General features: G+C 46.9%; 1 protein-coding gene across 1 annotated transcript in view; it reads left to right on the top strand.

Moving 5' to 3' along the window:
- Positions 1–5,941: 5,941 nt before the first annotated feature.
- The window catches only part of CHAF1A (chromatin assembly factor 1 subunit A), a 251,216-nt gene continuing 241,848 nt past the window's right edge, over positions 5,942–15,309 (top strand). Inside the window, exon 1 of the mRNA XM_044306655.1 lies at positions 5,942–6,098. Coding sequence (XP_044162590.1) covers positions 6,035–6,098 — 64 coding nt within the window. The 5' untranslated portion in view covers positions 5,942–6,034. The remainder of the gene's footprint in view (positions 6,099–15,309) is intronic.

Below are 15,309 nucleotides of genomic sequence, written 5' to 3'. Positions count from 1 at the left end.
GTGTGAACCCAGCCTAAGGCCTCATGCACACGACCGTTGTGTGCATCCGTGGCCGTTGTGCCGTTTTCAGTTCTTTTTCCGCGGACCCATTGACTTTTAATGGGTCCGTGGAAAAATCGGAAAATGCACCGTTTTGCAGCCGAGGCTGTGATCCGTGTATCCTGTCCGTCAAAAAAATATGACCTGTCCTATTTTTTTTTGACGGACAAAGGTTCACGGACCCATTTAAGTCAATGGGTCCGTGAAAGAACACACGGATGCACACAAGATTGGCGTCCGTGATCCGTTGCCTTAGGTTACTTTCATACAGACGGATCCGAAGATCCGTCTGCATAAAAGCTTTTTCAGAGGTGAGTTTTCACTTAGTGAAAACTCAGATCCGACAGTATATTCTAACACAGAGGCGCTCCCATGGTGATGGGGACGCTTCAGGTTAGAATATACTGAAAAACTGTGTACATGACTGCCCCCTGCTGCCTGCCCCCCCCTCCCCTGTAGTTAACTCATTGGTGTCCAGTGGGCCCCCCCCTCCCTCCCCTTTAGTTAACTCGTTGGTGGCCAGTGGGCCCTCTCCCCTCCCTCCCCCTCCTAATTAAAATCTCCCCCACTATCATTGGTGGCAGTGGAGAGTACCGATCGGAGTCCCAGTGTAATCACTGGGGCTCCGATCGGTAACCATGGCAACCGGGACGCTACTGCAGTCCCGGTTGCCATGGTTGCTTAGCAATTTGTAGAAGCTTCATACTTACCTGCGAGCAGCGATGTCTGTGACCGGCCGGGAGCTCCTCCTACTGGTAAGTGACAGGTCTGTGCTATAGGCAATGCGCCGCACAGACCTTTCACTTACCAGTAGGAGGAGCTCCCGGCCGGTCACAGACATCGCAGGTAAGTATGAAGCTTCTACAAATTGCTAAGCAACCATGGCAACCGGGACTGCAGTAGCGTCCCGGTTGCCATGGTTACCGATCGGAGCCCCAGCGATTACACTGGGACTCCGATCGGTACTCTCCACTGCCACCAATGATAGGGGGGGCGATTTAAATTAGGAGGGGGAGGGAGGGGAGAGGGCCCACTGGCCACCAACGAGTTAACTACAGGGGAGGGAGGGGGGGTCCACTGGACACCAATGAGTTAACTACAGGGGAGGGAGGGGGGGGCCACTGGACACCAATGAGTTAACTACAGGGGAGGGAGGGGGGGCCACTGGACACCATTGAGTTAACTACAGGGGAGGGAGGGGGGGGGGCAGCCGCACTGGCCACCAATGAGTTAAAAACAGGGGGGGGGGGGGGGGTCTGCCCCCTGCTGCCTGGCAGCACCTGCCAGGCAGCAGGGGGCAGTCATGTACACAGTTTTTCAGTATATTCTAACCTGAAGCGTCCCCATCACCATGGGAACGCCTCTGTGTTAGAATATACTGTCGGATCTGAGTTTCACAATGTAGCTCATATCTGACAGTATATTCTAACAGAGGCGTTCTCATGGCGATGGGGACGCTTCAAGTTAAAATATACCATCGGATTGGAGAAAACTCCAATCCGATGGTATAAAAGAACTCCAGACTTTACATTGAAAGTCAATGGGGACGGATCCGTTTGAAATGGCACCATATTGTGTCAACATCAAACGGATCCGTCCCCATTGACTTGCATTGTAATTCAGGACGGATCTGTTTGGCTCCGCACGGCCAGGCGGACACCAAAACTACTTTTTTTTCATGTCCGTGGATCCTCCAAAAATCAAGGAAGACCCACGGACGAAAAAACGGTCACGGATCACGGACCTACGGACCCCTTTTTTTGCGGACCGTGAAAAAATACTGTTGTGTGCATGAGGCCTAAGACTTAGGCCTCATGCACACGGCCGTTGTTTTGGCGGCTCGGATGCAGACGCATTCACTGCAATGGGGCCGCAAAAGATGCGGACATCATACCGTAGCCCCGCAAAAAAAAAATAATATAATAACCTGTCCTATTCTTGTCTGCGCTTTGCGGACAAGAATAGGCAGTTATATTAAAGGCTGTCCGTGCAATTTGCGGAACGCACATGGACGCCATCCGTGGTCTGCGGACCGCAAAACACACAACGGACGTGTGCATGAGGCCTTAGGGTACTTTGACACTTGCGTCAGAGGATTCGGCAATCCGGACGCAAATTGATGGCATTTGTCAGAGGGATCCGGATCCGTCTGACAAATGCATTGAAATACTGGATCCGGCTCTCTGGTGTCATCCGGAAAAACAAATCTGGCATTTATTTCACAGATTTAAAGGTCTGCGCATGCGCGGACCGGAAGAACGGATCCATCAATGCAGCAATTTTAATGCCGGATCCAGCACTTATACATTTCAATGGAAATGAATGCCGGATCCGGCATGTGTTCAGGATTTTTGGCCCGAGAGAAAAATGCAGCATGCTACGGTATTTCTCTCCGGCCAAAAAACATAAGAGGGACTGAATTGATGCATCATGCTCTCCATTCAGAATGCATTAGGATAAAACTGGTAAGTTTTTTTCCGGTATTAAGCCCCTAGGACGGAACGCAATACCGGAAAAGAAAAACACTAGTGTGAAAGTACACGAATGCAATTGTGGGGTGCCGATGAGTGCTGTATGGCTGGCTGGAGTCTGATGTAGGACCCAATACGCTTTTCAATGAAAAAAAAAATTGCTAAAAATCTTCCCCATATGTTTGGTATCGCCGTGTCCGTAACGACCTGGACTACATACATATTGTGTAAATTATCCCTTATGGTGAATGCTGTAAAAGTATATGCATTTGGTATTGCTGTAATCGTACTGACCCAGAGAATAAAGACATTATGTTCTTTATACTGAAAAATAAACACCATAAAACTTATAACGCAAAAACTAAAAGGCAGTATTGCTGTTTTTCCCACCTTACTCCCAGAAAGAGTAAATAAACATTAAAGGGGTTGTCCGGGTTCAGAGGTGAACCCGGACATATCCCCATTTTCACCCAGGCAGCCCCCCTGACTTCATGCTCCGATGCTCTCCTTTGCGCTGCGCTAAATCAGGCAGGGCAAAGGCATTTTCTGGGGTTCCGGTGATGAACCGGGCTCTCAGACGGAGGCTTCTGCTTAGCAGTGACCCCGGTGACGTCACAGGCACTGATGGGCGGGCTTTAGTGCTGCCCTAGCCTGTAAAACGGCTAGGGCAGCGCTAAAGCCGGCCATCAGAGCCGGAGACGTCACCGAACACACTGCCGGGCGGAAGCCTCCACCCGGCAGTTTGTTACTGTAAATAAAAGAGCCCTTGCCCTGCGTGATCCAGCGCAGTGCAAGGGAGAGCATCGGAGCATGAAATGGTCCGATGCTAACATCAGGGGGGCTGCCTGGGTGAAATTATGGGTATTGTAGAAGCTACAATGGGAGATCCGTATGGGAAGGTTCTCTCCACCACTGAAGAAGGGGAGGTACCCCGAAACGTGTATGGTACATTTGGACCGAGTAGCAAGCCAATTGTGGCTTTTTAATGGTATAACAAGGCCATTCACCACTAATTCAAGACCACAGGAACACGCCACATAGAAATTTTCATTGGAAGATGCGCGATTGACAGGCGCTACATATCCTACCACATACAAACTTCCTGATCACGTGGACTGCTTATCACGAGTCACCGCTGCAAGTCACGTGGGACGCCACATTGATACTGCGAGACTACACGGGACGCCGGTAGCAGGTTCGACGGTAGACGAAAGAGAGGAGACATTCGAGAACCCAGTACCATCCGGTGGTAAGACTCTAACTACAGTGTCGAAAGGGATGTGTTAACTGACTTATTATACGGTAATCCAACATATGGTTACCTGTATGATCTCATGATATTTGGTACGGACCTATTTTCACGATCATCGATTTCATTAGGCCACACCAACAGGAGATAACCGCTGCAGCGGCACACCTCTGTTCACTTATATGGGACATTTGATTACAGGATATGTAGACCAGATAACCGCTTCCTATTTAGGTGATATCTGGATACCTATGGTGCTTTAATCAGCATATTTGGATGTGCTAATATACATCTGACCACTATCAGCCACATTTAGACGTCCATTTTAATTTTGCCATTTTATTATATGTCATTTTATAATGCTCCAGTTGATTCTATTTTATTAGTGTTTAATAAACAATATTGTTCATATATCTGCTACCCTAGGCTCCTTGATATTTGAGTGCCCCTCCATTTCTATTTTCATTGAAATTATGGGTATGTCTGGGTTCAGCTCTGAACCCGGACAACCCCTTTAAAGGGGTATTCTCAACACTCTAATACTTACCTGTTCCCGGTGCGCTGTCCACTTCCTGGTTTCGGCACTCGGCATGGGGCGGGCTCCATCTTGATTGAAGTCTTATCTCGGCTGGGCTGCGCGCTGTACTGAACGCGCACGCCGAGGCCGCGCATGCGCCCTGGTGACTTCTTCCTGGCTAGTATACTATACTGGCCAGGAAGAAATCACCATAGCGCATGCGCGGCCTCGGCGTGCGTGTTCATTACAGCGCGCGGCTGGCCGGGAGAAGAGAAGAAGTCGTCTGAGAAAAGCGGTGGCCGTAACCAGGGGAGACGGAAGACAACAGTCAGGTAAGTATATGTTTATTTTCTTCTAAGGGGTGGGAATTTGTTAATGAAATATATTTAGAAAAATGATCACTGTTAAATCATTAACAGATTTAACAGTGATCATTAAGATGGGAATACCCCTTTAATCAGGAAATTATGTATAACCCACATTGACGCCATTAAAAACCACAACTTGTCCCACAAAAAGAAGCCCTCATACAGCTATATAGACGGAAAAATAAAAAAGTTATAGCTCTGGCCCTATACAGGCTGGTCACTAAGGGGTAACTGTCATCTACATGAAAATTCACAGCTACAAATAAGCGACATACCTGCCACATGAAAGCACAATAATACTTTTAAAAAAAAGACACTCACAAATGTGCACTACTGCTAAAATTTCCTAGTGGGTACATGGAATCAACATGCATGTGCTCTCTACTGGGTGCAGCTATAACGCCACTGCCCTCATGACAATATTCTGAGGCGAGTTAAGATCGATTAGTCCCATCAGGCAGAGTTTTTGCATGTGCAACTGGGAGAAAGTCCCCAAAACTGATGACATACTCCCTGCTGCTTGATTGACAGGGCCTGACAATTAGAGTAGCAGAAAGCACAGAGGATCTGGTTCCCCTATTGGCAGGGGCATAGCTATAGGGGGTGCAGAGGTAGCAGTCGCTACCGGGCCCAGGAGCCCCAAAGACCCTTCTGCCATATAGGAAGACACCAGTGTTATAGAAAGTGCATGCTGTTCAAGTTACACCTCTGGCTGAAGGGAAAGGGGTAATGTCAAGAATTTGTACAGGGGGTGCCGTTTCAATGTTTGCCTTAGGCAGCAGGAAGGCAATGTGCTTTCCTGCCCCTGGCCATAAAGCACTGAAGGAAGAGGGGCCCAAGCTGAACTCTCCCACCAGGGCCCATGATCCTTTAGCTACTCCCCTGCCTACTGGAGTAGTGACAGTGACTGTGCCTGCACAGTGGGTGTGGGGGAGTACTCAGCTTTGGGGGACACCTTGTCACAGGTGCACAACTCTGCCTATCTCTAAGTCTGAACCATTCTTATTGTGGTTCACACTGCAGTAAAAAGTCGAGATTATCACGAATCCGAACCCATTCAGCAACCCACAACTAAGTGGCACCTAATTCGCCACAGAAAGATATAGTAATGTCACCTATGGTCGACAGAAAGCTTTTCGCCGCCAGAGACCAGCCTATGAGCGCGCCCGCAGCTGTCACCAATCTTTCTGCAGAATCGCTCCAAGCGTCTCTTTTATTGGTTGCTTGAATACGTCGATTAGCACGTGACCGCTGGGCCGCTCGCCTGAGTCAGGGGAAAGTGTGCAACTAAAAACTTCCCGCCAAGCAGAATCGCGCGCGGAGAAGCGGCCGGAAGGGAGAAAGCTGAGAGGGGATAGGGATCTTACAAGCTGAACAGTTCGTTGTTAAAATGCCCGGCAGAGGAGTAGCGGGAACAGACGAGACGGGGGAGAAGATGAGGCAGCATTTGAAGGGTAATTTGCGCTGTGTTATATTGTGTTAAAAGCTGCTTTGCCTTCACCTTGTGTGTCCTGGTCTCATATTCAGCAAAAATACTAAAACTGTTTATGTTGTACTTTCTATTTCCTTTGCACAGAAGTATGTCCCGGCTTTATAGTTCTTTGACCGCTGCTATAGTTTTAAAAGGTTCTTTTGTCGATGTCTTCTGCTTTGAGAAGCCACAATGTCAGGGTTTCCTTCGTTTGCTTTGAACCTTCTTTACACAGGGCACACATTGGTGTTACCTGGCGGGCAACTGCATAGTGCACATAACCTTTCCAGTGAGTTATTCACTTCCCTCTGCATTATGCGCCATTCTGTTTTTTTTTCTGTCTGATTTGGAGACCATATCAAGGTTCAGATATATCTGGGTTTTGCAGAAACTAATCCAAATGTCCACCTGAGCATTAGGATTAGTAATGTTCATGTTAAGCTACATTCACATTAGGGCGTCTTGCAAAAAAAAAGCAGGCATAAATATTTTGTCAGACAATGGCGGAAAAAAAAATAGAAATCTGATGGCCCACCTTAGTCAGCAAGGTCTCACTTTTGTCATAAGCAGCATGCTTCTCTCTAGTATGTGTTCCTAGACCAGAATACAAAAGTTGAATATAAGCTGTGTAGGTCAGGCTACTTTCACACTAGCGCTTTAGTTTTCCGGTATTGAGTTCCTTCATAGGGGCTCAATACCGGAAAAACACTTCTGTTTTGGCCCCATTCATTGTCAATGGGGACAAAACTGAACAGAGCCGAATGCTCCAACATGCATTCCGTTCTGTTTTGCGTTCCAAGACCGGAAAGCAAACAGCAACATGCTGTCCCCCAATGCAAGTCAATGGGGACGGATCCGTTTTCTCTGACACAATAGAAAACTGATCTGTTCTCCATTGACTTTCCGTTTTGACAGTGTTAAAGATAATACAACCGGATCTGTTCATAACGGATGCAGATGGTTGTATTATCAGTAACTGAAGCGTTTTTGTTGAATCCCACCAGATCCAGCAAAAACGCTAGTGTGAAAGTAGCCTAAACAAACAAGAATTGTCTTAACCACTTCAGCCCCCCTAGCTGAAACACCCTTAATAACCAGACCACTTTTTACACTTCTGCACTACACTACTTTCACCGTTTATTGCTCGGTCATGCAACTTACCACCCAAATGAATTTTACCTCCTTTTCTTCTCACTAATAGAGCTTTCATTTGGTGGTATTTCATTGCTGCTGACATTTTTTACTTTTTTTGTTATTAATCGAAATTTTACGATTTTTTTTGTTGCAAAAAAATTACATTTTTCACTTTCAGTTGTAATTTTTTTTTTTAAAAGATGACATCCATAAATAAACTTTCCGCTAAATTTATTGTTCTACATGTCTTTGATAAAAAAAAAAATGCTTTGGGTAAAAGTTATACCGTTTACAAACTATGGTACAAAAATGTGAATTTCCGCTTTTTGAAGCAGCTCTGACTTTCTGAGCACCTGTCATGTTTCCTGAGGTTCTACAATGCCCAGACAGTAGAAAAACCCCACAAATAACCCCATTTCGGAAAGTAGACATCCTAAGGTATTCGCTGATGGGTATAGTGAGTTCATAGAACTTATTTTTTGTCACAAGTTAGCGGAAAATTATGACTTTTTTTCTTTTTTTTCCTTACAAAGTCTCATATGCCACTAACTTGTGACAAAAAATAAAAACTTCCATGAACTCACTATGCCCATCATGAAATACCTTGGGGTGTCTTCTTTCCAAAATTGGGTCACTTGTGGGGTAGTTATACTGCCCTGGCATTTTAGGGGCCCAAATGTGTGCAAAGTAGTTTGAAATCAAAATCTGTAAAAAAAAAAAAAAAAAAAAAAAATGGCCGGTGAAATCCAAAAGGTGCTCTTTGGAATGTGGGCCCATTTGCCCACCTAGGCTGCAAAAAAGTCACACATCTGGTATCGCCGTACTCGGGAGAAGTTGGGGAATGTGTTTTGGGGTGTCATTTTACATATACCCATGCTGGGTGAGAGAAAGATCTCGACAAAAGACCACTTCCCCCCCCCCCCCCTTTTTTTTTTTTTTTTTAATACAAAGTTGGCATTTGACCAAGATATTTATCTCACCCAGCATGGGCATATGTAAAATGACACCCCAAAACACATTCCCCAACTTCTCCTGAGTACGACGATACCAGATGTGTGACACCTCTTTGCAGCCTAGATGCGCAAAGGGGCCCAAATTCCTTTTAGGAGGGCATTTTTAGACATTTGGATCCCAGACTTCTTCTCGCGCTTTAGGGCCCCTAAAAAGCCAGGGCAGTATAAATACCCCACATGTGACCCCATTTTGGAAAGAAGACACCCTAAGGTATTCAATGAGGGGCATGGCGAGTTCATAGATTTTTTTTTTTTTTTTTGGCACAAGTTAGCGGAAATTGATATTATTTTTTTTTTGTATTTTCTCACGAAGTCTCCCTTTCCGCTAACTTGGGACAAAAATTTCAATCTTTCATGGACTCAATATGCCCCTCACGGAATACCTTGGGGTGTCTTCTTTCCGAAATGTGGTCACATGTGGGGTATTTATACTGCCCTGGCATTTTAGGGGCCCAAATGCGTGAGAAGTCCCTGGAATATAAATGTCTAAAAAAAATTGGGATTCCGTGAGGGGTATGTTGAGTTTATGTGAGATTTTATTTTTTGACACAAGTTGGTGGATAATGAGACGGTGTAAGAAAAAACAAAAAAAACTTTTAAAAAAATTCCGCTAACTTGTGCCAAAAAAATGTCTGAATGGAGCCTTACAGGGAGTAGATCAATGACAGGGGGGTGATCACCCCCCTGTAAGGCTCCATTCAGACGTCCGTATGTGTTTTGCGGATCCAATCCATGGATGCGTGGATCTGTAAAACACATACGGACATCTGAATGGAGCCATACAGGGGGGTGATCAATGACAGGGGGGTGATCAGGGGTTCATAAGGGGTAATAAGTGACGGGGGGGGGGTGTAGTGGTGGTTGGTGCTACTTTACAGAGCTACCTGTGTCCTCTGGTGGTCGATCCAAGCAAAAGGGACCACCAGAGGACCAGGTAGCAGGTATATTGATGGTGTATCCCCAGGATAGGCTATCAGTATCTCAATGGTGGGTGTCAATCACCCTATACCCCAATGATCAGCTGTTCTGCAGTATCATTTGTGCTGTAACTCCACAACTCTGTCCATTGTCCAGTGCATGGAGCTGGTAAGTGCAGTGCTGCTCTCATTCACTTTAGTAGGAACACTGCTGCAATTATCAACTCTGTAGTTCTGGCAACTACAGTACTTGGGCCGAAATGCCACGGAAGAGCTCAGTAGTGCTACTGTGGCCTTCCACTCTGTCTTCCGGATTGCAGTCCCAATGGGTCCGCATCCGTGATACGCAGTGCTAGATCCATCTCGTAAAGGAAATAAACAGCACCTAACGGACCCAATTAAATGTTATGCTGTACCGATGTCGGTATTAAGCTGTCCCCAAGGGGGCTCACAATTTATGGTCCCTATCAGTAGGTATTTGCGTGGGTTTTTTCCTCCCACACTCCAAACACGGGGAGAACATACTCCATGGTGCCAATCGATGATTAAGGGTACTTTCCAGGACGTCCCTCCATGACAGCACCCATGGAGGTTGTCCTATTGGTCTCTGTAGGGACAGGAAGCGAGAGAGATTAAAAGGCCCCCGCCCCTCCCACTCTCCAGTGTTCTTCCTGTCCCTACAGGGATGGGAGCAGAGAGAATCTTTCCCGGGGGGGGGGGGGGGGGTCTCCCTCTCCTCTTCAGGCTCTGGGGGGCCCTAAAGGCTAGCACGTCTCTGGGTAGGGGTCCCCTAGCTTCCCCCGATACCTTTTTTCTTGTCCCACATGGTGGCCGCGGTATCGGGGAGCCGAGGCCGCTTCTTCCGGTTTGGGAGCTCTGGGATCGGCTGCTGTTCGGCGTGCAGCCCATGTGACCGGAAGTGCGGGTCACATGGGCGGAAGAAAGATGGCGGCGCCCAGGGAACGCTGAGCCCGGTGATGCATGCAGGGGGGTCGACTCTTCGTTTGAATGAGCCCCCCCCCCCCCCCAACCTGGAAATAAGGAGGCAGAGCCGCACGGCAACGGGTGGACCAGGTAGGACATAAATTGCTTGTCAGTTTGCTGTCCAGGCGAGGTATGGAGGTCCAGATGTCAGCTATGCGGGACACTAGCGCAGACATCCCTACCCCGAGTCATGTAAGTGAAGTGAGGCTTGTATTCCGGTTCCTCTTTTTTCTTTACACTGGGCTAATGGTGTCTCTCTCTCTTCCTGCCAGGGAGAGAAAGACACCACGGTTAAATCGCTGGGAGAACCTAGAAAGAAACCCAGAAGATGTGCTCTATGCTCAAAAAGACTGGCTGAGTCATATAAAAAAGCCCTGTGTAGTGACTGCCTGGCAAAAATTCTCAGAGACAATCCTCCCTTCTGGCAGATTTGAGAGTGATTGTGAAAGAGGAGATCCAAGCGGCCAGCTCTAGTATAGCGCAGAAACCCTGTGCCGTCTCCCCTCCCCCAAAAGACCCCGTGTACTTAGGGAGTCAGATTCCGAAGAAGAAGGCTTATATCTTTCAGAAGGGGAAACCTCAAAGGGGGATGACGATCAGGGTTCATCTTATATGGCCGACGATCAGAGAAGATATCTCTTCTCACAAGATCTAGATCCCCTCCTGTCGGCCGTAAGGCAGACAATGGCTATAGAGGAAGAGGAACAGACTCGCTCGATACAGGACGAGATGTTCGGCGGCTTAAAAGCTAAGGAGAAGTTGTTCCCGGTGAACGAGAACTTAAAGGATCTATTCATAGACGAGTGGGCTGATGCCGATAAGAAGTTATATATACCACAGGAATTTAAGAACAGACTATTGTTCAACTCTGAGGATACAAAACTGTGGGATATAGTCCCTAAAGTTGATATTCAGGTGGCAAAGGTGGTAAAAAGAACCACTCTCCCCTTTGAAGACTCAGCCCAGTTAAAGGAGCCAATGGATCGGAAGATCGACGGTTTGCTCAAAAGAGCATGGGAAGTTTCGGCCAATAGCATAAATACCAATATTGCTGCTACCTCCGTGGCCAGATCTCTGTATTTATGGGTGAACCAGCTGGAGGAACATCTTAAGCAGGACACCCCTAAAGAAGAAATTCTGGCATCGCTACCCCTCTCTAAGATGGCTGCATCCTTTGTAGCAGATGCCTCGGCAGAGTCCATAAGGTTTGCAGCAAAAACAGACTCCCTAACCAATACGGCAAGGAGAGCTCTGTGGCTAAATTCCTGGTCAGGGGATATAGCCTCCAAGAATAAATTATGCGCCTTACCCCTTAAAGGTTCTCACCTCTTTGGTCCGGTACTGGATGAGATCCTGGAGAAGACAGCGGACAGAAAAAAAGTGTTTCCGGAGGAAAAAGGCAAGAAACCTTTGCCCTTTCGTAAGACGACCAGCAGCTTCCAGGGCACTCCCAGAGGTAAAGGGAAGACGGGGGAAGGTGGAGCTACCCCAAAGGGGGAAAAGGTCGAGGTTTCCTCTTTAATCCCAACTCCAAGTCTGAGAAACAATGATGCCAGACCAGTAGGGGGCAGACTCCAGTTTTTTTTTTTTTTTGTGGGAAGAATGGACCAGGATAACCAAAAACCAATACATTCTGGAATCCATCCAGAAAGGGTTCAAGAAAGCGTTTCGCCTTCCTCCTCCTCATCTATTTCAGACCACAATCTTTCAGTCGACCTCTCTGCAGCATCAACTTCTGACAGACATCCAAAAACTTTTGAGTTTAGGCGCAATTGTACAAGTCCCTCCTTTGGAGGAGTTCAAGGGTCACTACTCAAAACTCTTCCTCATAACAGAACCGGATGGCTCCATGAGAACCATAATCAATCTGAAATTTCGAAACAGATGGATAGCACATCACCATTTCAAGATGGAATCAATAAAATCTGCAATCCCGTTGATAAGCCCAGGGGCGTTCCTATGCACCCTGGATCTAAAGGACGCCTATTATCACGTCCCCATTCACCCTCAATGTCAGCAATACCTGAGGTTTGTAATCAAGACAGACAACAGGATTATGTATTTCCAGTTCCAATGTCTCCTGTTTGGAATATCATCAGCCCCACGTATCTTCACAAAGGTAGTGGCGGAGATAGTTGCCTATCTAAGACAGAGACAGGTAACTATAATTCCCTACCTAGACTATTTTCTGCTTGTGGCAGACTCGGAGGAGGAGTTAGAGCTTCACAAAGGAAGGACTCTATCTTTACTCACACGTCTAGGATGGAAAATAAACCTGGAGAAATCGGACTTACAACCAGCAACACAAAAGAGGTTCCTAGGAACCCTCCTAAACTCCGTGACCCAGTATTCTCTTCTTCCCCAGGACAAGCAGATCAGCATAAGGGAAAGGATAAGAGCCTTAAAGCTAAAGAAAAAACAGACTCTACGGGAGGCCATGCAGGTCCTAGGACTGATGACCTCATGCATCACAACAGTTCCTTGGGCCCAGTTCCATACAAGAACTCTCCAGGCGGAGGTCCTCGCTTCTTGGGACAAGGACCACAGATCACTAAACGCCAGGATAGCTCTTTCAGACAGAGCAGTAAACTCCCTCTCCTGGTGGTTAGTAACAGAAAACCTGTCCCGGGGGGGTACCTGGAACACGATACCGCTCAAAACGTTAACCACGGAACTGAACCTTACAGCGTGGATCCTGAGAGGCAGACCTTAAGGAACAAGGGGCTCTCGGACAAGGTAATTTCAACTCTACAGAGCTGCCGCAAACCTATCACAAGAGCAATATACAACAAAATTTGGAAGAAGTTCTCATCCTGCTTGTCACAGAATCATACAGATTCCAAATCCCCCACGGTGGGTTGTATTTTAGAGTTCCTTCAGGAGGGGTTTGATGCAGGACTGAAACCCAGCACGCTTAAAGTACAGATCTCGGCACTCAGCTGTTGTCTCGATACTCCCCTTGCAGATCATAGGTGGATTAGAAGCTTTCTAAGAGCAGCTTCTAGATTGAGACCCACCTTGAGACAGTCTGTCCCCCCCCTGGAGTCTAAACGTAGTTTTAGAAGGGTTTTGCGATCCTCCGTTTGAGCCGATTGGTCAGATATCCGAAAAATTTCTGTCTCTCAAAGCGGTGTTTCTTCTGGCTATAACCACAGCCCGCAGGATAGGGGAAATCCAAGCTTTATCAATTAAACAACCTTATCTAAGGATTCTGGATGACCGCATAATCTTGAAGCCAGATCCAACCTTTCTACCTAAGGTGGTCTCTATTTCCATAGAGAACAGGAGCTAACACTCCCTTCATTTTGTTCCTTTCCCAAAAATATACAGGAGGAAAGATTCCAGAGGCTGGACGTTAGAAGAGCAATTCTAGCCTATCTGGACAGAACCAGTTCCTGGGGGAGATCAAGTAATCTGTTCATCCAGTTCGGTGGGAAGAATAGAGGCTTGAAAGCCTCAAAACAGACGGTGGATTAAGGACACCATCAGAGAAGCATACAGGCTGCAGGAAATGGCCTGCCCCTTAAATCTGAAGGCACATTCCACGAGAGCGATGGCAACTTCCTGGGCCGAAAGGGCCGACGCTACAATTGACCAGATTTGCAAGGCTGCAACCTGGTCTAACTTCCTGACTTTTGCTAAACATTACAGGCTAGATGTATTGGCCGGACAGGACTTGGCCTTTGGGCGGAAAGTCCTTCAGTTGTTAGTTCTCCATGGGTGCTGTCATGGAGGGACGTCCTGGAAATACTGGTTTAGTTTACCGATTAAATCCTTTCCAGGAGTCCGACATGACAGCACCCTGTACTACCCTCCCGGTTAGGCTGGTTCCAGCCTTGTAAGCAGTCTGAATATAACATTGTATTAATAAAGGTGTTGGATCCTATCCGGTGTAGTAATTTGGAAAAACACTGGAGAGTGGGAAGGGTGGGGGCCTTTTAATCTCTCTCGCTTCCTGTCCCTACAGAGACCAATCGGACAACCTCCATGGGTGCTGTCATGTCGGACTCCTGGAAAAGGATTTACCGGTAAACTAAACCAGTATTTCACACTTGCGTCAAAGTTTTCCAGTATTGAGTTCCGTCCTAGGGGCTCAATACTGGAAAAAAACTGATCAGTTTTATCCTAATGCATTCTGAATGAAAAGAAATCAGTTCAGGATGTCTTCAGTTCAGTCCTTTTTACGGTAGTTGGATGGAGGAAAAAAAAAATGCAGCATGCTGCATTTTTCAGTGGCCAAAAATCCTGAACACTTGCCGGTGTTCTGCCAGATTCCTATATCTTGGCAGAATGCTATACCCCCGAGGTGATGCAGCTGCATCGGAATCAGTTGGAGGAGGGTGTGTGTGGCTCTATGCAAGTGAAAATCCACTGGATTCATAAAAATAATTGCACCGCCATGGGAGAAGTGCACGCGCGGTGTACGGCTTCGCACATGAAAATGAAGTAGATGCTTCTCCCGCGGCAGTGCAATTATTTTTACGAATCCAGTGGTCCTGGGTCCACACACCCTCTTCCAGCTGATTCCGGTGCGGCCGCATCACTTCCGGCCATGTGGTTTGGGACTGTGAGTGCTGCTGGCTATGGGGAGCTACAGTTAATTGAGGTGACCATGAATGCCCACATGTACTGCGACATACTGAAGCAGAGCATGATCCCCCTCCCTTCCAAAACTGGGCCCCCTAACAATCCCAAACACACCTCCAACAGCGCTCCAGACAAAAAAAATAAAAATATCAAGGAGCCATTGGCTCCTAACCTAAAATTTTTTGGAGCCAAATTAAAATTTTGTTGCCAAATTTTAAATGTAATTACAGTATAATAAAGACATGTCTTACCTAGGGTTGTCATGATAACAAAACGTTGACTATTGCGATACTCGATACCACGTGAAAAAAATCAAACGCCCAAAAAGTTGCGTGCATTCCACTTTTTATGGAACGTCTGGGCCATAATAGAACAGTCCGATCCAAATTTTTGTTGGAAAAAGGTGACAAAAAAATGGCACCACATAGGAGATTTTTAAATATTTTAACCCCTTCACGCAACATCATGTACGCGGGGGAATGTGGTGCCTCACCGCATCCCCACATGCATGTACGTGATCGGCTTTCACAGTCAGCGCAGGGACCGAAGCGCTGAAGAT

The sequence above is a fragment of the Bufo gargarizans genome, chromosome 1, assembly GCF_014858855.1.
Source record: "Bufo gargarizans isolate SCDJY-AF-19 chromosome 1, ASM1485885v1, whole genome shotgun sequence".
NCBI lineage: Eukaryota > Metazoa > Chordata > Amphibia > Anura > Bufonidae > Bufo > Bufo gargarizans.
Note: the sequence above shows the minus strand (reverse complement) of the source record. Positions and strands in the feature narration are given on the sequence as shown.